This window comes from Trachypithecus francoisi, unplaced genomic scaffold (assembly GCF_009764315.1).
Source record: "Trachypithecus francoisi isolate TF-2019V2 unplaced genomic scaffold, Tfra_2.0 Lachesis_group12, whole genome shotgun sequence".
Classification (NCBI taxonomy): domain Eukaryota; kingdom Metazoa; phylum Chordata; class Mammalia; order Primates; family Cercopithecidae; genus Trachypithecus; species Trachypithecus francoisi.
In genome coordinates this window covers 6,517,800-6,539,529 of record NW_022681457.1, presented here as the reverse complement: position 1 = coordinate 6,539,529, position 21,730 = coordinate 6,517,800, and the positions used below count along the sequence as shown (strand labels likewise).

The following is a 21,730-nucleotide window of genomic DNA, read 5'->3' as shown; positions in this document are numbered from 1 at the left end:
GAAAAGGCCATTGGAAGATAGAACCCCTGGATCCTCTTGGAAAGGTGAGGGTTGGGGTTCTGGGCCCTCTACATCTTTTCTGTATCTATTAGGGTTTGCGTTCTTTTTTATTACTAGAGATAGAAAATCCAATGCAAATTGGTTTAAATATACAGGGGACTTTATTGCTTATACAAGTGAAGATGGGCATCAGTTAAGTGTTGATCTAGCTGCTCAAATGATATCATCATGGACTCAGTTTCTCTAAGGTTTCCACTCTGCACTTCAGTGTTCCTATCATTCTCAGGCTCCATATGCAGCCCTCCCCACCACTGCTATCCCCACAGACCCAAGATCTCTCCATGTGATGGAGAAAAGCAACCCTACAGATGTAGACCTCACATCACAGAGCCACAATATCCAGCAGAAAAGCATCTCTTCTTGGGAATCCATTCGCTTTCTCATTAGCCTTACTAGGTCACGTGCCCATCTCCAAGCCAATCACGAAATGGGCTATGCTGAGCGGCTTAGGCCAATCACAGGGCACCTCTGTAATGAGTCCATTCCAAGTCTACCAGTGAGAAAGCAGGTGGTAGGAATGATGCTGGAAAGGCACCACCAGTTGACTGCTACCCTTTGCCCTTCATTAATTCTAATCCTTAATGACATTGACACCTGCAGGCAGACTTTGGAAAAAGGCGTTTATTGGTGTGGTGGTCTCAACACTCCCCATGAATTGGAACACACGGCCCCCAGGGCCCCCCACCCCCTCCCTGGTATCCCTCCCCCGTCCCACCCCATCCCCTGGACCCTGGGAATGGAAGACAATGTGGGATGGGGCCCATGCCCCCGTCTGAGGTACAGTCACTGCGCCTTGCCCTCTCCTCTTCTCCACCAGACTCTGGGTGGTGTGGTTTGGGGTGGGTGTTTATATAGAGGGTCTCCTGGGAGTCGGAATTGGTGACATGGCATCTTTGTCTGGGCTCAGGATGTCTGTGTGATGCCTCTCTGTCCCCCACTTTGTGTGGTGTGGTGTACCAGGGTGGAGTATTCCTGCAATCAGAGCTGAGGCTGCAGCCTGTCAGCGTCCCTTCCTGACAACAGATGCCTACCCAGGGGGAAATACAGCTAGTCACCAGCTACAGGACAGCTGCAGCCAGGGGGCTATTGCTGGTCACAGTCGCTGGTGTGTGTGTGTGTGTGTGTGTGGTGTGTCTGAGTGTGTGTGAGGGCGGTCAGGTAGCCTTTGGGAGGTACAGTTGGTGGAGAGGCCAGGAAGTGATAGACCAGCAAGCCTACACCTGTGGGCCAGCTGCAACGGCCCCAAGGGCAGCTGGCTGGTGCCACAGGTGGGGAAATCAAGGCCAAGGGGAGTGGTGGCGGGGGTAGGGCAAAGCACTGAAACAGACAGGTGACTCCTGCCACCAATCTGACAGTTGGATGGAAGCACCGATTGGCCCAGGAGGGGGCCAGAAAATCCAAGGTAGGGAGGGACAGGAAAAGTGGGAAGGTCTCAGGCCACTGAGCCAGCGATGGGGCCTCTGGCTACAGGAAGCTGGTGGTTGACGGCAGGGAAGCCCAGAGCCCAGATGGAGGTCCCCCACTTACTCACAAAGGCTGAATGACAGCTTGACAGGTGAGTGCGACACCCCTCCCCACTCCCAACCTGCCAGGAGTCGCCCTTTCGACAAGGGGAGAGTCAGTGTGCGTGCATATATTGGGCAAGCAGGGAGCCTGGTAAGCCTCTCTTCACAGCTTCCACTGCAGAGCCTTATACCTACCTCCAGTCAGAGGTGAGAGGCAGTAGGGTTGGGGACAGTGGACATGGGGGTTTCGGGGGTGGGAGGATGGCTGAGTCCCCTCCCCCAGCCCACCCACCCACACACACAGAGACACAGACACCTACACACGCATGCAGGCTCACACTCACACACCCACACCCACACGAGCCAGTTGACAGCCTGAGCTAAGAGAGAGGGGTATGGGGTGGCGGGAGTGGGTCACAATCGGAAACGTGAACGGGTGGCGAGAATGGCTGTAGAAAGATGCATAATTTTGCGTTATCCCTCACAGTGATGGGTTCTCTAAAGATCTTTCTTCCTCTGCCTCCTCCTCTTTCTCCTCTTCTCTTCTTCCTTGGTGGCTCTCCTCTTCTGCCCCCAGGAGACCCACGGCTCTTGCTCCCCCTTTTCTCTCACTCTTGGCCGGAGGCCCCCTGCAGGGGGAGGCGAGCTCCACTGGGTTGCGCCTACATTCTCCACCACAGCCAGCCCAGGGCGGAGAGGAGGGCCAGGGGCCCTGGGGGCCTCGGGGCTGAGTTCTCCAGGGATCCTGGGCCTGGGGGAAGAGAAGAGGTCATGGAGGGAGGGCTGAGAGTCGGGGACCCCATGTGTGTCTCTCCAGGAGCCCTGTCTCTTCTAAGCCCACCTCTTTAGGGGTCTTTCGGGATCTCTCTTTGGGCGTGCCTGCTTTTCTGATTTTTTTTTTTTTTTTTTTTTTGAGACGGAGTCTTGCCGTCATCCAGGCGCAGTCTCAGCTCATGGTAACCTCTGCCCCCCAGGTTCAAGCAATCCTCTTGCCTCAGCATCCTGAATAGCTAGGACTACAGGTGCCCATCACTACGCCTGGCTAATTTTTGTATTATTATTTTTCTTTTTTTTTTTAGTAGAGACAGGGTTTCACCACGTTGGCCAGGCTGGTCTCGAATTCCTGACTTCAGGTGATCCACCCGCCTCAGCCTCCCAAAGTGCTGGGATTTACACGCGTGAGCCACCGCGCCCGTCCTCCAAAATTATTTTTTGTTTGTATGTGTTTGCTTGTTTATCTACATGTCCACTTGTTTATAGCTTTTCTACTCCTACCAGACTATAAGCTCTGCGAATCCCCAAACCTTGTTTCTTTTGTTCACAGCTATGTCCCCCACGCCCAACCCTTAGCTGGCGCTCAATGAATATTGATTGCGTGGATCGGTTTCTTACTCGCATTGCTTTTCAGTCTTAGCGTCCGTCTCCTAAGTTCAGGACCAGCCTGAGGGGCGGTCCCGGCGTCTCCACCTCCCTAGCCCCGCCCCTGCCCCGCCGACCTGCCCCGCCCCGCCCCGCGCGAAGACGCACGCAGGAGCCGCATGGAGGCGCTGGACGCTCCCAGCCGGTTGGCGGCGCGACACGTGTAGTTGCCGTAATGCCGGGCGCTCACGTTGGCAAAGAGAAGCATCGAGCGGGTGCGCTCCGTCTGCACCTTCAGGCCCTCAGCCGTGCCGCTGCTCAGCCTGCCAGGGATCTGGGTCAGGGGCCGGGCCGCAGCGCCCAGCCAGGCGCGCCCCCCGACTCTCAGGCTCCTCTGTTCCCGGAGACCCAGCATTCTGCCCCCTACCCCACTGACCCATCCCCTCGGGTTCTAGCACCTCATGGACCCCGGGTCACTCCCACCGCCGCCCTTCTCCAGGCACCCTGGCCTCTCACGGACCCTGGACTCCCCCGTGGTGCACCCCTAGTCGTTAGGGACTCCCTCTGCTGGTCCCCTAAACCTTGCCCGAGAGATCCTCAGCATTGACCCCCGACCCCTGGCCAGCTCCCTGAAAAGTCCAGGGAGACGGGGCTCCAGCATTCATCATCCTGGGGCCCAAGCTTGTTTCCGAAGGCTGGACAGATCCCATCACCCAGAAGCTGGACGCCCCAGTTCCGGGACCCAGAGCTCTGCTGCCTTCCCCCGCCCGGCTCCGTCCCCCTGCCTCACAATCCAAGGGACCAAGTACCTCCCCGTCCCGCTCCCACGGCCCCCCTCAGTGCTGTCCTCACAGTCTGTCATCCTTGTACCACTGGAAATCCGCGGGGGGCACCGCCATGGCTTCGCAGCGCAGGAGGGCGGCTCGGCCCAGCGCGGTGCGGGCGCTGGTCACGTCCGTGATGGTCGGAGGATCTGGCGAGGGGCGAGGGTCAGCGAATTCTCCAAGCCGTGTGGGGACCAAGGGGTCCCGCCCCCAGCCCCCGCTTCCTCCTCCCTCAGACCCTTCCTCCCCAGGGACTCGGGGTCCGCCACCCTTTCGTGCCCAGTGCCAGGGGGGCTCACAGTTGACTGTGACCAGCACGCGGCGGCTGTCGGGCGCCGAGTTAACCCCGTTGTGAGTCACGCACTCATACTCCCCGGCCTGGCCCCGCTGGATGTCAGAGATCTCCAGGATCTCTCCCTCCGAGGTGAAGCCATCTGTGGAGGGAAGGAGGAGGAGGGGGCGGGGCCGGACACAAACACTTAACACGGGACAACACGGGCACAACACGGACACACATCAGCGGGGCGGGCACGGCAAGGCCTGGAGTGCCCGGGTCAATGGGGGGGGGGCTGTGGGGAGGGGCTGCGGGGCCAGGGGGCCTGGGATCTCTCCAGCTCGGGGTTGGGGAAGGAGCGAGGGTCTGGGACTCAGTTCCTGGAGCCCAATGGGGTGGGTTAGAGAATCTAAGGGTTCGGGAGACCCCTCCAGGAATCTGACTCGGATCATGGGGCTATGTGGGGAGGACCCCAATGGGGAGGGGGATCCCAGGATGTTAGGTCTCAGAAGTATCTAGCAAATACAGAGCCAGTGGGGCACAGTCCCTCGTTCTGGGATCTGGTTCATGGGGTCTAGGGAATCAGGATCTGATGATTGGGATCAGCAATCCAAGTATATGGGGGTCTCATAACACAGCAGCAGTCTCAGAAGACCCTTTGGGACTTAGGGCACCCAGAGATCCCAGAGCTCAAGACCAGGATCATGGGGCTCAGATGACCCAGGGGTAAGGTCCAGGGATTCAGAATGGTCATGGGATCTAGTGATTGGCACCATGAGTCTCCAAAGACCCTGAGAATGAGGATCCAAGGATCTGGGATCTGGTGGTGGAGAGCCACATAAAAGGGCTGGCGGGTGATGTCTGGGACCTGGACTGTCATATACGGGCACCCTGGCGCTGTTTGTGGGTAGCCTTGAGCACTGGTTCTTGGGGCTTGTGGAGGGGGAGGGAGCTTTGGATTCAGCAGGTCTTGGATGGAGCCTGGGAAAGTGCATTCCTGGCAAGTTCCCAAGGGATGCTGATGCTTCAGGTCTGGGGTCCACACCATGAGGCCCGCTGGGCTAAAGTGTCCAGCAGAAGAAAGGCAGAGATGTACGCAGGACCACTGGTGCAGCCTGGCTTAGGGCATCTAGCAGCAGGGGATCTTAGCCCAGGAGAATGCTGTGAACGCGTGGGGAGACATTGGGGTTGGGGAAGTGGAGCAGGCTGGGGTTTGGCAAGTGACACAGAAGCAGTGACCCAGGCCTAGGATGGCAGGTGGAAAGCCAGTGGTGAAGCTCTTCGGTCTGGGGTCTGTGGATGAAATAACTGGAAGCAGGGTGGGAGGGGAAGCCAAGGGGCCAGAGAGAAGGGGACTCGGGAAACTAGCCAGGGATATGGGGAAAGGAGGGGCCCAGACTGCGCAGTGGGGGACGGGGCTTTTGACCTGGCATGGGGTCCTCACCTCGGAGCTGTCTCCAGGTGACCGTGGGCTCTGGCCGCCCCACGGCCAGGCAAAGCAGGTTCACATTGCCCCCCTCATTCACCGTCACAGGCGACGAGATGTTCACAATGCGGGCAGGGACTGTGGGCAGGGGGAGAGGCTGAATATGGATGCCCAGGAATCCAGGCCCCTAGCCCTTTCTCCTTCAGACCCAGGAGTCCAGGCCCCCAGGCCCTCCTCCCTCAGGCCCAGGAGTCCAGACCCGAAGCCCCTCCTCCCTCAGGCCCAGGAGTTCAGACCCCCATTTCCTCTTCCTTCAGACCCAAGAGTCCAGTTCCCCAGCCCCTCCTCCCTCAGACCCAGGAGTCTCTGTCCTTTTCTCTAGACCCTCTGTCTGGGCCTAACATCTTCTTGTTCTTGTCTCTATTCTCTCTCCACCTTCATCCTAACTTGGTTTCTCCATCTTGGGGTCTGAATTCCTCTCTCTTTCTCTATTTGTATTTATTATTATTTTAAATTAATTTATTTAACAAATACCCACATGGGACTTTCTGTGTAACAGATTCTATTCCAAGTGCTTTACCAAAATCCACTGATCAGATGCTCACTACCAGCCTCTGAGGTGCATGTTACTGTAGTTCATCAATTCTAAGACATATCTGTGCTTTCTGCCCCCCTCTCCCATTTGAACATTTCTCCAAGCAAGATGGCCCTCGAGATAGGAGGCCAGGGTATCACTGGCAGTGTTTTTTTTTTCTTTTCTAGCAGGGCATAAAATAAAAGTAGCTCTTCCGATTGACGAGGTTTGGGATTTATGCCAGCGCCATCCCCATTTTGCAAAGGAGGAGTCCCGGGCCTCTCCTCCTGCTCAGGGTCCCTGGGCTGGTGGACGGTGGCACTGAGGTTGGAACCCAGGCAGTCTGGCTCCAGAGTTGGAGCTTGCCAGGATCCCGCTGGGTTCTCTCTGTCTCCAGTTCCCATCTCCCAGGTGTTCCCTGCTCTCCACCATTTCGGATGGCTCAGGAGGCAGGCTCCTGACTGCTCTCCGCATCTCTCCCTCTGCCTCCTGCCTTACTGTGGAGCTCTCCAGACCCATCTTTCCTGCTCTGGATCTGGCACTTCCAGCCTCTTGGGACTTCCCTCTGCACACTTGGTTCATTTTCTCGCCTGGCCCTGAACACACTGTTTCTTTTCTGGTCTTAGCCCTGTGCCCAGCCAAAGGCGTCAGCTCAGACGTCATGTCTGGGAAGTCCTCTCTGAGCCTCTCCTTAGAAAATCAGCTCCCAAGGTGTGGGGACAGCCTGCCTTGTTCTGTAGCCCCAGTGCCTAGATCAGTGCTTGCACAGAGCAGGCACTCCAGGAATGGGGCTGAGCAAATGAACATGGTCTTCCCCCAAGCACCCCCTCATCCCTGTAGCTCTCCTGCCCTAGAAGCGATCATGCTAATGTGTCACTGTCTGCGTGACTGGCCCCCTTCTGCTGGGCTGAAATCCCCAAGGGCAAGGCTCTGTCCGTCATTCTCGCTATGTATCCCTGGGGTTGGGGAACACGTGGTATCTGTCATCGTGCCTCGTCTCCCCCACGCTCTCTACCCGTCCACCCAGCCAGGCCCCGGCTGAGGGCTCACCATGGACAATGAGGTAGACCTGAGTGGTGTACGGCTGGTGGCGGGTCTGGAAGGAGCAGGTGTAGAGGCCCTCGTCGCCGAGCCCCACTTCGGTGATGAGGATGGAGAACTCCTCGGGGGTGTTTATGAGCAGCCGCACCCGTGGGTCGCTGGTCCAGCGGTCATTGCCGGCGTACAGGATGTTGGAGCGGTTCAGCCAGGCCACGCGGGTCACATGCTCGTCGATGAAGCAGCTGCAGGGAGCAGGAGAGTGGGAAGGTTTTTCTCCACCCACCCAGCCTGAGCCTTCCCCCACCAAGGGGGTGGGTGGGAGAGGGAGGCCACCGCATCTCCAGGTCCCACCACAGCCCTGTGAGGCGGATGCTGCTGTGCCCACCGTACAGCTGGGGATAAGCTGAGCCTCAGGGAAGGAAAGCTGTGAGCCCAAGTGCAGAACGGAACAATAGCTCATGGTCATTGAATGATCGTGTGTGTCAGAGATACAAAAAGGGAGAACAGAGAATCTGGGAGAGGAATAGAGATGCAGAAGGAAGAAGAAAGAGACCGAGAGAGAGGGACAGAGACCCAGAGAGAGGGACAGAGACCCAGAGACAGAGAGGGACAGAGATCCAGCAAGAGAGACAGCCCCAGAGACAGAGGGAGACAGAGACCCAGAGAGAGAGAAAGACAGAGAGAGACCTACAGAGACCCAGAGAGAGGGGGACAGAGACCAGAGAGGGGGACAGAGACCCAGAGAGAGGGGGACAGAGACCAGAGAGGGGGACAGAGACCCAGAGAGAGGGGACAGAGACCAGAGAGGGGGACAGAGATCCAGAGAGAGGGGGACAGAGACACACACACACAGAGAGAAACCAGAGAGAGAGGGACAGAGACCCAGAGACAGAGGGGGACAGAGACCCAGAGACAGAGTGGGACAGAGACCCAGAGAGAGAGAGAGAGAAAGAGATGTGGAGAGAGGGAACAGAGACCAGAGGAGAGGGGAGGAGAGGTGACGACTTGGGGAAACAGTAACCCGGGCTGTCATGTTTTAAGCAGTCGTAGTATGTCATGCTCTGTAAGCATGGTGTGTGCGTCCTGAATCCTCACAATAACCCAGTGGTAGTTCACCGTCTCTCCGCCCCGCTGACAGATGGGGACACTGAAGCCAAGGGGGAGCCAGCTCATAGGGGGCTGAGGGGGAACGTGGAGCCCAAGTCTTCCCATCCCAGGCTGTTCCTGTAACCAGGATCCCCACCCAGGAAGATGAAGATCCAAAGGTGAACGGGCAGGACTGCATGGCTCCATGAGATCTGAGTCCCCACCCACCGAAGGAGGTACCTGAGGGTGGCGTTGTCACCTTCACACACCGTGTAGTTGTCGGCAGGAGAGTTGAACTCCAGGCTCTGGGAGAGCAGCCCTGTGGAAGGTGGGGGTGGCTCAGCCTTGGCAGCTCAGGCAGGGCCCGGGCATGGTAGCACCTGCACACATGTGCACACGCACGTCCTTGTGGACAAAGACATCTCCTGCACGCGCTGCCACACACATGCACTGATGTTTTCAGAGATACACACACAGCAGACACAATCAGAGCAGCCACATGCAACATGTATCTTCCCATGAGGCCACACGGACTCACAGACTCAGACGGGTAGGCGCCCATGGACACACAAACCTACACACCTCCAGAGATTCAGAGACAATCGCAGTACACAAACACACATATACAGATACACACAGATGCATGTGTACACAGACACATATATATACAGAAACACGTGTACAAACACATACATGCAGACATTTGTGCACATAAGACACACAGACACATATACACAGACACAGATACCTGTGTACACAGAACACATACATTCACAGATACAGAGTACAGTGACACACATACCAATATGAGCAGATTCACAATTGCATAGATACGGCTGGGCGAGGTGGCTCACACCTGTAATCTAAGCATTTTGGGAGGCTGAGGCGGGAGGATCACCTGAGACCAGGAGTTCGAGACCAGCCTGACCAACATGGTGAAGCCCCAGCTCTACTAAAAATACAAAAAATTAGCCAGGTATGGTAGCGGGCGCCTGTAATCCCAGCTACTGGGGAGGCTGAGGCAGGAGAATCACTTGAACCTGGGACGCAGAGGTTGCAGTGAGCCAACATCACGCCATTGCACTACAGTCTCAGCAACGAGTGAAACTCAGTCTCAAAAAAAAAAAACCCAACAATTACATAGATGCATATACATATGCAGAGATGTGTACACACATCCACACATGGTCTATACCCACAGACATATGTACACAGGCACATCAACACACAGATACTTGAGTACACAGAATACACATGCACAGATACATGTATACACACATACATACACACAAATACGCACAGGGCACACAAACATTCACAGGTACAGCGTACAGACACACATGTACCTACACACAGATAAGCGTATAGTATGTGTGCATACACCCAGAAACACACATATATACATGAATACACACAAATATCTACACACAGGCCCACAAGTACACAGATGCACACATACATTAACTCAGAAATGCACCGAAGACATCCGCATAAAACCAGATGCATGTAGATAACTCAACACATATGTGTACACAGACATGCAGACACACAAATATGAACATGTACACACAGAGATCCACATGTGTACATGCTCAGACACACATCCGTCACAGATGCACAAATACACCCTCACACACACACGAACCTTCGCAGACACACACATCTACACAGGCACACTGTGTGCCCAAGCTCGTCAGGGCATGCTTGCAGGTGTGAGCCCATGCCCGCTCGCACACTTCAGCACAGCAGGCAGGCCCCATCACCCCCACGCAGTCATCTCTCTGTAGACCGTGGCCTGCGGGCTGGACCAGGGCCAGGGAGTGGGGGCTGGGCATGCGGAGGCGGTGGAGCTGGCACCAGGCAGAGAGGGAGGAAGGCCGGCTGGATGACCTTGGACTCCTGGAGCGGGAGGGGCCTGCGCGGGGCTGCCCTGCCCCCAGCCCAGGCGAAGAGCTAATTAATCTAATGAATTAATGGCCCGTGCTGCCCCAAGGACTCCCGGGGGCCCTCTCCATCAGCAGCCCTACAGGATGGGGCCAGGACAGAGCCAGGTGCAGTGGGTTGGCCAGGCTCTGGGGCTTGGGGCTGGGCCCTGCAGCCCGTCACCCTGGGCTCCCTCATGCCAGAGTCACTGCTGGGATTTGAAGAGAATGGTGAGAGGGGGCTCACCCTCCCTGAGCTAAACACAGTGAACACTACTACCTACAGCCCTGGGAACAACAGGAGACTGCTCAGGGATGGATGATGGACGCACGCGCGCATGCACACACACACACACACACACACATGTACACACAGAGGCTTGGACAAGGCACGGAGACCTCTCTAGGCCTAGAAAGAGTCCCCACACTTGCTATGTCCTTACCCAGACAGGTACACGCACAGTCATACAGACACAAAACAGCTTCAGCTACACCCATACCCACACACACAAACACATACAGTCACATGCATACAAACACAGGAGACAGTCCCACTCTCTCAGTCACATGCATGGCTGTGGACCCACTCAGAGGGACAGGTGCATATATACAGTGACGCTGACATGCCCAGCTCCACACAGGTACCCAGCAACAGGTCAGCTGGAAAGGAGGATCTGTCCCAGGAGCACTCATATTGTCACATTCAGTCAAAAGGGTCGGTCCCAGGCCAAGCAACTGCTGCACCCTGGGTCACCCCATCATATACAACAGTCCCCACATGGTTCTATCGACATCAACAGCCCCACGCATGGCTGCAAAGTCCACACACAATTCCATCCCTGCATACCACACACACACACACACACACACACACACACGCTTACTAACCTAACTGAGTACACAGACACCACTGGCACGAGCACCACGATTCCCCTCCCACTTTGCACTTTGGAAGGCCCTGAGTCAGACGCACACAAAGCTACAACCCGTGTAACAAGACGGCGACACTGTGACATCCCCTCAAGCACAAAGGGGCCACACTGGGCCAAGAATCAGGTCATGTTGTCACCTGTGATCAGATCACACACGGCTGGACGCACACACACACACATGCACATGCAGGGAAAATTGCAAAGTCACCAACAAAAACCTGGACCGAACAACAGGTAGTGCCACATTCAGTGCGGCCAAAGAGTCACATGTACGCACCAAGATCCCTTCCCAGGCTGGTGAAGACAGACAGACTCGTACCCTGCCCTATCCCCCAGACACAAACAGGATTTGCCATGCTGCTGCTGACCCACCTTCTGGGCCAGGGTTCCTCAGCCTCAGCATGGCTGACATTTGGGGCCAGACTGTCCTGTGCAACATAGGAGGTCAGCAGCATCTCGCTTCTGATCTGGATCCATTTGATGCCAATAGCTCCCCCTACCCCACCAAAAAATGCCTCCAGACATTGCCAGATGCCCCATAAGAGACTAAATCACACCCCCACTTTCCCGTTGAGAGTCATTGTCCTGCAGGAACCAAGAAGGGGAAGAGGGAGCTGTCCAAGGTGCCTACCCTAAGGTTCAGGGGCTCCAGGGCTCCTGAACTCAGCCACTGATTGAAGCAGGTGCTGCTCCCATGAGTTGATCCCACACACCAGTCCAGGCTTCTTGGGGCTTTATTTTTTATTTCTATTTTTATTTTGAGACAGAGTCTCGCTCTGTTGCCCAGACTGGATTGCAGTGGTATGATCATGGCTCACCACAGCCTCAACCTTCCCAGTATAAGCAATCCTCCCACCTCAGCTTCCTGAGCAGCTGGGACTACAGGCGTGCACCACCACACCTGGCTACTTTTTTTTTTTTTTTTTTAAAGAGATGAGGTCTTGCCATGTTGCCCAGGCTGGTTTTGAACTCCTGGGCTCAAGCCATCCTCCCACCTCAGCCTCTCAAAATGTTGGTATTACAGGTATGAGCCAGAGTGCCTGGCCAGGGCTTTATTATCTGGTCACTGGGGTGGTAAGTGGACCCTGCAGGGAAGGCAGGACTCCGGGTGCCTCAGGACTTTACTATTTGGTCTCTGGGGATTGTCCATTGCACTCTGATGATCGTCTGTGTCTGGCCTCCCTATCAGACTAGAAGTTTCTTGGGGGTAAAACTTGGTTCTGACTCAAGTCTGTGTCCCCAGCATCTTCCAGCACTGGGCGTGGCCCACCAGAGGCCTTGGGAAACATTTGTTGAATGGATGAATATAAATGGATGCCTGCAACACTCTTCAACTCTTGAACTTCTCCTCATTCTTCAGGACCCCAGTGCAAATGTCCCTTGCCCCAGAGGACCTTTCTGACTGTTCAAGGCAGAGCCCCCACACCTTCTTCTGGGCACTGTTTGACTTAGCTGAGACAGAGATGAGGAGCTTTGTGAGGGGCTTGAATCTTAGCTGTGTTCCCCCAGGGTCGGGTCAACCTCAGAACTGGCAAGTGTTTGTGGAAAGGGCATGGATGGTCCTCAAGAGACCAGATAATAAATCTCTGAGGAGCTTGAGTTGGAAGGTCAAATGTCTATCCCACCACTTCCTAGCTGGATGATCCAAACTCCTGGCCAGTGTGAGCTTCAGTTTCTCCAACTGTACAAGGTGAAAAATAGTAGTTCTTCCCTGCGAGGGTTTCTGTGAGGGATTCCGTGAGAATACGCAAGCAGAAGTGTTTAGCTCAGCTGTTGGCATTCGGAAAGAACCCAATACATGCTGGTGGTTCCTAACAGCACCTTCTTTTTTAGGAATCATCTATTGCTATCCCTGGCTTGGCAAAGGTCTCCCTAGTTGCTCCACTCAGGGGAGCCTGGAAGGCAGGGCTGTATCTGGGCTGTCAATTGCTCTTAGTCATTGACTCCCAGGCAGACACCCTGGTAAGCATCTACTGATAAAACCAACCCTGCATAACCAGGGGGCCCAGGGAACGCAGTGTGGCTGTCAGGCAGCTCGGTTCAAGTCCCAGCTCTGTCACTGAGCCACACAAGTTACTTCACCTCTCTGGGACTCAGTTTCCCCATATGAAATGGAAATGATAATCATGCCTTCCTCGTTGGGTTGTGGGGAGGATTACAAGAGGTAATCCAAGTTAAGGTTCTAGTACAGTGCCTGCCAGTTAAGTGCTTGCAAACAGCTGTCTGTGAGCTGGCTGTTAGGGTGATTATGTGGCAGGCACCAGCCTGTGGCAAGGGAAGTGTCTGGTGGTGATCAGAGGGCTCACTTGGTCCCTGCCCTCGTGAGATTTACAGTCCAGACTCACAGGCCTCATACCTGTTTGATAAACCTTGGAATGAAGGTGGTAGGCAGGTGACTTTTCTTAAGAGAGAAAGAGATCCCTAATAAGCTGAGTGACTTGGGTTGGGGGTGAGAATCTTCTGCTGCCCTGCCGAGGAACTCAGGCAAAGCTAAGGCCCTGCAATGGTTGGCAGGGGTCGGGAGGGTGACACACTGATTCCACAGTCTCAGAAGACACAGGTGGGAAACCTGGGAAGTAGGGAGTGGTGGGGGGAAAGGCATGAGACTGGGGCAGGGAGGAGGGGGTGCAGCTCTGGCTGGGAAAGGCTGTGAGAGGGGGCTGGGCCTGGTATGTCTGGCACCCAGGAGCCCCCAGAAGACTCCTCCTCCCTTTGCTGACCTCAGAGGTCTGAGGGTTGGCTGGGCACCTGTAATGCAAGCACTTTGGGAGGCCAAGGAGGATGGATTGCCTGAGGTCAGGAGTTCGAGACTAGCCTGACCAATATGGTGAAAATAAAAATACTAAAAATACAAAAATTAGCCGGGCATGGTGGTGAGCGCCTGTAGTCCCAGCTACTTGGAAGGCTGAGGCAGGAGAACTGCTTGAACCCAGGATGCAGAGGTTGCAGTGAGCCGAGATCGTGCCACTGCACTCCAGGCTGGGTGACAGAGCGAGACTCCATCTCAAAAAAAAACAAAAAAACAAGAAGAAATCTGAAGGCATTAGCATCACTGATGCCAGGAGAGTCCAGGAGTCCAGACACTGTGCCAAGAATTCTGAAACTAAACACACTTTTCCTTTCTCTTTTTTTTTTTGAGACAGGGTACTGCTCTCTTACCCAGGCTGGAGTGCAGTGGCACCATCTCGGCTCACGGCAACTTCCACCTCCCAGCCTCAAGTGATTCTCCTGCCTCAGCCTCCTGAGTAGCTGGGACTACAGGCCCGTGCCAACACGCCTGGCTTTTTTTTTTTTTTAGAGATGGGGTTTCCCCATGTTGCTCAGGCTAGTCTTGAACTCCGGAGCTCAGGTGATTCACCCGCCTTGGCCTCCTGAAGTGCTGGGATTACAGGTGTGAGCCACTGCGCCCAGCGTGGACTCTCCTTTCTGTTGTTCCCACCTCAAAGTCTTTGCCTCTGCTGTCAACTTTGAAAGGTTGACTTCCCCTCTTCCTTCAGGTCCTAACTCCACTCTCCCCTGCTCAGAGATGCTTTCCTCAACCACCTGAGCTTCAAAGGCCAAGTCACTTTTATCTTCTTTACATGACTCATCACTCTCTGAAATTACCTTTTATTTGTTTGTTTTTAGGTTTTGAGTTTGGCCTTTGATCTCTCTCCATCCCACTGATCTCTCTCCATCCCACTGATCTCTCTCCATCCCACTACGATCTAAGCTCCGTGAGGCCAGTGACTGCCTGGTTCGCTCACCGCCATATGTATATATCCAGTGTCTAGAATAGTGGCTCTGCTATATAAACCAACCAAGCACAGCCCATAAGATGAACCCGGAGCTCGGAGGTCCTGGGGAGAGCTAGCTAGCTGGTCAGGGGCAGGGCTGGGACTCAAATCTGGGGCTCCTGTCCCCTCCTGACCATCATCACTCTGCCAGCTGCCCCAGAAGCAAAGAAACCACCCACCTCATTTGCTGCTGCAGAAGCTGCCATTTGATTTTGTTGAACTGTTTTAAAATACCACAATGTAGCTGCTTTTGTAAATAACTGTGTATATGTAAGGGATGTGTGTGTGTTGGCATAAAAGAGTTAGAAAAAAATTGAAGATGGATGAATATTTATGGATGCAAGGGAGGTATGGTTAAGTGGGAGAAGGCCGATTGCAGAGAAATGGGCTTGTTTCTATTCTGGGGGGAAAAAATCAACAAATCAACCAATCCATCACTTACGTTGACCACTGTGTGTCGGGTCTGAGTCTCAGAAGTGAGAGAAAGCTATGGAAGGATGCGTTCCAGCCACAGACGGGTTCTCTCAAGATAGAGGTTGTGAAAGTGGTGGTGGGGCAGGAGCACAGTGGGGTTTGCCCTTATCAGAGGTGGACTGTTTTGTAGTGCATTACTCTTGCAACTTGGACAAGATCATGAATAAAAGAAGAGAGAAGATGCTAGTTTGCATACCTTACCATGAGCTTTTTTCCCAGACAGATCAGACTGGCCATGGGTGAGTGGGGGTGTCTTCTGGCATCTCATTCTGTCTCAACCCCACTCCATCCCCTCTTGTCCCCAGTTCTCAAATGGGGAACCTAAGACCAAGGTGGGAAAAGACCAGGGTCACAGGCCACCTCCTGGCTCTGCCACAGCTTCCTGCCCCAGTCTAGCCCCATAATGATTTATGGGGACTTTAAGAATGAATGGAGGGGCCAGACAGTGACTCATGCCTGTAATCCCAGCACTTTGGGAGGCAGAGGCAGGTGGATCACCTGAGGTCAGGAGTTTGAAACCAGCCTGGCCAACATGGTGAAACCCTGTCTCTACTAAAAGTACAAAAATTAGCCCAGCGTGGTGGCGCACACCTGTAGTCCCAGTTACTTGACAGGCTGAGGGAGGAGAATCACTTGAACCCGGGAGGCAGAGGTTGCAGTGAGCCGAGATTATGCCACCATACTCCAGCCTGGACAACAACAGCAAAACTCCGTCTCAAAAAAAAAAAAAATACTGAATGTGAAAAGTGGGAAGTTAGAGCGAGAGAGAGAAGGGGAGGGAGAGAGAGAAGAAATAGGAAAGTAGGGAAGGTCACAAAGGGTACAAGGAGGGGGAAAGAAGAGGAGGAAGGAGAAAAGACGTAAGGACAAGGAGAGAAAGAAGAGGTGGCGGGTGCAGTGGCTCATGCCTGTAATCCCAGCACTTTGAGAGGCCCAGGTGGGAGGATCACTTGAGGCCAGGAATTTGAGACTAGTCTGGGCAACATGGTGAGAATCCCATCTCTACAAAAAAAATAATAATAATAATAATAATGATAATAATAATAAATTAGCCAGGTGTGGTGGCATGCATCTGTGGTCCCAGCTACTCCAGAGGCTGAGGTAACAGGATCGCTTGAGGCCGGGAAATTGAGGCTGCAGTGAGCTGTGTATGCTTGCACCACTGTACTCCAGCCTAGGTGAGAAAGTGAGACCCTGTCTCAAAAAAAAAAAGAAAAAGAAAGAAAGAGAGAAGGAAGGAAGGAAGGAAGAGAAAGAAAGAAAGAAAGAAAGAGAGAGAGAGAGAGAAGGAAGGAAGGAAGGAAGGAAGGAAGGAAGGAAGGAAGGAAGGAAAGAGAAAGGGAAAAGTCAGAACAGGAAGGAAATGAATGACAGAAGGAAATGAGACAAGTGAATGAGGATTAAGGCACAAGTGAGGGAGCAGGCAAGAATCGAGAGACTGAATCAGGCAATGGGCAACAGTCTGAAAAGCAGAGAGAGACAGATGTGGAACTGTGTTGTCAGCAGCAGGGATGGAGAGACAATGACCCAGAGACAGAGGCAGGTGGAAAGTCAGCAGCGGATAACAGAGATGGGAAGGGATGGGAACCTCCAGAAATGGCAGAGACACAAAGACCTAAAGAGATGCATGACAGAGACAGAGACAGGTGGTCAGAAAGTCAAAGGGCAATTCAGACTGGTCAGGTGGCTGGGGGAGGACCAGCAAGGGACAGAGGCTCTGGCCCACTGGGTCCCCGTGTCCTGTGTGGATAGGGCTGTGTTTGTGTGACTGGTGTCTGCAGGTGCTGCTTCATGTGGGACGCTGTGACGGGGTTTCTGTGAGAGACTTGGTCTATGTGGGCGGCCTCCCTGAGACTCTTGGGGACTCTGTCGGGGCTCTTGGTTGTCCCTGGGACTCTGTTCAGGGGAGGGCCTGGGGGAATCCTCCAGAAGGTCTGAATTAACCCAGCTCCCTGCCCCACTGAGTGCCCACCCTCCAGCCTCCTGCCTCCTTGCACTCTCCTCCCTTTTCTTAGGGAGGATCTAGGAATCTCCTTGACCACTTCCTGCCTGCCAGGCCCTACTGGGGAGACTCAAGGTCCAGGTACCTAACCTCAGTGCAGAAACCTGACCCAGGCCCTCTCCCCAACTGGGAGGGCCAGGGTTCGACCCTGCATTAACCCTTCCCTTCCCTCTGTCCTTCATCCGTCCATCTCTCTTCCACTGTTTAGCCCCAGGAACCCAGACATTCAATCAGAGCTTTGGAATCCAAGACCCCAGCCCAGCACCCCAACTTCCTGTATCTCCAGCTCCCCTCTCCCCCACATAACTGCAACCCCTCAAGTACCAACACTCTCAACCTAGATGACCCTGCTGGGGGATTTCAGACCCTTCCCCTCTTTTTCTGCCCCTGAGACGTAGGTCTCTGGACACCCTTGCCCCCTCCTCTTACTGACCCCGGGAAGACATCCATCCCCTGACCTCTGTCCCGAGATGCCTACCCCAGCCCCCGGCAAGGACCTCTTCAGGGACCCTCTCCACGTACAGATGAAGACCCCCGACAGGGCATTACCCCCTGCCCCCCACCCCAACTCAGTTCACAGATCCGCCCCGGGGACCCCGACTCCAGTGTCTGCCCCCTCCTCAACAGGAGCCGCAGACTCCGGCCCCCAGGCCAGGCTAGGTGTCTGCGACCCTCTTGCCTGCTGCGGGAAGCAGACCTCCGCCCCTAGGCCCGCCTCCTGCCCCGGGACGCCGACCCCTGCCCCGGGGCGCGGACCCCCACGTCCGAGGTCCCCCTGCCCAGCCAGGGGATGCAGACCCCGCCCCCGGGCCCAGACCTCGGCGTCCCGGGGCCTTCCCCCGCCGGCCCAGGGATGCAGCCCTCGACCCCCACCCCTGATCCCCCGATAACCCACCCAAGACCCTGGCGTCCCGGCCGAGCCCCCCGCTCCCGGCGCTGCGGTACCTCGGCTGATGACGGCCAAGCCGGCCAGGGCGGCGGCGGCGAGAAGCCGGAGCCGGGCCCCGGGCGCAGGGGGGGGCATCGCGGCAGAGGCGGCGTGGAGGGGGAGGGGAAAGGGGGGGCCGGTCCGGGGCGCGCGAGGCCTGGGGGAAGAGGGGGAAGGGGGAGGGGGACCCCGCCTGCGGCTGCACCGGCCCGGGGGGCGGCGGGGGCGGGGGGAGGGGGCTGGGGGGGCGCGACTAGGCGGCCGGAGCTGCTGCAGACCCGGGGAGGGGGGCGGCGCTGACGGGCAGGGAGACCGGCCAATCAGGAGAGGCGGGGGGCCGGGGAGGCGGGGTCGAGGGGGGGTTGCTTGTTGGAGGGAGAGGCCTTTGTTACTGCGGCCCGGCCCCCACCCCCTCCCGCCCCAGGCGTCCCCACGTCTTTCCACCCCATCCGCAGAACACGGAGTCTGGGATACTTCCTAAAATCCAGCTCCCTCCTCCTTCAGGTCCCAATCTCATCCTCCCTTAGACCTAGGCGACTAGCCCCAGCCCCTCCTCTCTCAGACCCAGGAGTCCAGGTCCCCAGCTCCACCTCCTCAGACCCAGGAGTCCGGGCCCCCAGCCCCCTCCTTCCTCAGACTCAGGAGTCCAGGCCCCCAGCTCCTCCTCCCTCAGACTCAGGAGTCCAGGCCCCCAGCTCCTCCTCCCTCAGACCCGGGAGTCCAGGTCCCTAGTTCCTCCTCCCTCAGACGGGAAATCCAGGCCCCCAGCCCCCTCCTCCCTCAGACTCAGGAGTCCAGTCCCCCAGCCCCCTCTTCGCTCAGACTCGGGAGTCCAGGCCCCCAGCCCCTCCTCCCTCAGACCCGGGAGTCCAGGTCCCCAGTTCCTCCTCCCTCAGACCCGGGAGTCCAGGTCCCCAGCCACCTCCTCCCTCAGACCCGGGAGTCCAGGACTCCAGCCCCTCCTCCCTCAGACCCGGGAGTCCAGGCCCCCAGCCCCTCTTCCTGTGGGCCACAGTTCAGCTTTTCCATCTATTTTCATGGATAATGAAAACACTGACGTTTGGAGTGAATTTTGCTTTTTCCCTCCACCCCAACCCTCATCCCCAATGTAACAGGGCAACGGGAAGGGACTGGGGGACTTATCCTGGGGGAGCAGGTGGGGAGGAAACTATCATCCAGGGTTTAGGTGCAAAACATCCTGGCTCCCTGTTCCTGCACTGACTTGCTGTGTGACCTTGGACAAGCCATTTCTCTTCCCAGAACTTCAGCGTCTTCTGCTGCAAGGTGGAAAATTCCCTCTTGCTCAAGGTTATTGAGAAGAATGAGAGATCTTGGAGCAGCTCCTGGCTCCACCCAGCACCTCAACAACTTGTAGTGAGTTTCTCCCTCCCCTTTCCACTTTGCACCTGTTTACCATGTGTATGCCACCCTCCTGTTCCTGTCCCCTTGGCATAGGCAGGAGCAAAATAATCTCTGAGCCTATGTTATTTCTGTAGCAGTTCAAGGCAGGAGCTTTTGAAGTTACCCAGTAGGGGCTGTGCTGCCTCAAAAACATATCCATTCTCGGAATAGTTCCTTTCCCCTCCGCTCACATCCAATTTGTCTGCAAGCCGCTGGCTCTGCCTCCAAAACAAATCTCTGCTTTGTCCTTTTCTTATTCTCCCATCCTGGTCAGAGCTTTCACCACCTCTCCCTGTAGGACTCCGGCTGTAGCAGCCTATGCTGTGCTCTCTTGGCCTCTACCTTAGCCTCCACCTTCAGAACCACCACCACTAAACACCTGTACCAGCTGAGGCCACTCCCTGCCTCAATCACTCAGCCCGCTGTGACTTTCTTTCAATTCCTTAAACAAACCGAACAATTCCAGCCCCAGGGTCTTTGCACTTGCCATTCTTTCTGCTGGAATGCTCTTCCTACCACACTGGCAGATGACTCTTTCTTATTTAAGGCTCACCTTCTCCCATTTACGAAGCTTTCATTGATCATAGTTTCCAAATTAGCTGCTACTCCCAACACAATAACTCTATGTCATACCTCTTCATAGCACTAACAATTTTCTTTTTCCTTTTACTTTTCTTTTCTCATTCTTTTCTTTTCTTTTTTTCCTTTTGAGGAGGAGTTTTGCTCTTGTTACCCAGGCTGGAGTGCAATGGCATGATCTCGGCTCACCACCACCTCTGCCTCCTGGCTTCAAGTGATTCTCCTCTCTCAACCTTCTGAGTAGCTGGGATTACAGGCATGCACCACCACAGTCGGCTAATTTTGTATTTTTAGTAGAGAGAGGGTTTCTCCATGTTGGTCAGGCTGGTCTTGAACTCCTAACCTCAGGTGATCCGACCATCTCGGCCTCCCAAAGTGTTGGGATTACAGGCGTGAGCCACTGCGCCCGGCCGATTTTGTTCTTTCACTGTTATTTTTAGCTGCTCTCCCCCTACTCCCACTTCCAGAATGTAAGCTTCACAGGGTTTTTTGTTTTGGTTTTGGTCTGCTTTTGTTCAAGTCTGCATTTCCAGAGCCCAACCTAGTGACTGCCATGTAGTATGTACTCAAATAAATACGTACTGCATGAATGAGTTGGATGGTTTAGCTCCATTTGGAGAGATGGAGGGAAGTAAGATGCAGAGGCAGGAAGAGACCTGCCCACGTTCACAAAACTGGGTGACACAAAAGCTAATGGTGTTCTGGAGGTGGCTTGCACTGGCTCAAAAGAGCTGATTATTAAATTTTCAGAAATTGTGCAAGCCAGGTGTTAAACCATTATTAGCTTGAAACTGGTCATGTTGGGAGAATTTACACTATAGCAATGGTGAACACCGAATCAGCTTATCAGCCCACTACTCTACAAAATCCACTGTGATCCTGGTGAAAGGCCATTTATTGATCCTCTTTGAATTCTGGACCGTTCAGACTTAGGATGAGAACAGGAGCTCCCTCTTCCTGAAATGGCCCATCCCATGCCTGATAACAATATAAGTGCATACTCGGTGCAGGGATATTTCTAAGCACTTTGTACCTATTATCTCCCTGAAGCATCATGACACCCTTCTGAGGCAGAACTTTATCCCTATTTCACAGGTGAGGAAAAAGAGACATGGTGAATTTTTTAAGTCCCAAGAGTTATAAATGTGTGATACTGTGAAATACATATTTGGTCTTCCTAACACCCCCTCCCCCCACTTCCACTGGCAGGCCCCAGGTAGCTTCAGTATGGGGACTGGTCACAGGAAAGAACAAGGCATGATTAAAGGGTTGGGACTTTCAGCTTGTCTCTCAACCTCTGTGGAGGGGAGAGGGAATGAAAGTTAAGTGGAACACCAGTGGGCAATGATTTAATCAATCATGCCTATGTAATGAATGTTCCATTTAAAAACCCCAAAGACTGGGTTTAGGGGACTTCTGGGCAGTTGAACACATGGAGGTTCCCGGAAGGTGACATGCCTGGAGAGGGCATGGCAACTCCATTCTCCTTCCCTTGCACCTCACTCTGTGCGTCTCTTCATCTGTATCCTTTGTAATAAAATATAAATATCCTTTATAATAAACTGGT

The 21,730-nt window shown here is 54.7% G+C and overlaps 1 protein-coding gene across 1 annotated transcript; it reads right to left on the bottom strand.

Moving 5' to 3' along the window:
* Nucleotides 1–666: 666 nt before the first annotated feature.
* Nucleotides 667–18,385, bottom strand: IGLON5 (IgLON family member 5). Its single transcript, XM_033224288.1, has 8 exons — nt 18,201–18,385; nt 8,390–8,468; nt 7,073–7,305; nt 5,467–5,586; nt 4,048–4,182; nt 3,777–3,897; nt 3,093–3,247; nt 667–2,316 (listed from the first exon to the last, which is right to left on the bottom strand). The coding sequence occupies exons 1-8, from the start codon at nt 18,277–18,279 to the stop codon at nt 2,228–2,230; spliced, it is 1,011 nt and encodes a 336-aa protein (XP_033080179.1). The 5' UTR covers nt 18,280–18,385; the 3' UTR covers nt 667–2,227.
* Between the last annotated feature and the right edge of the window lie 3,345 nt (nt 18,386–21,730).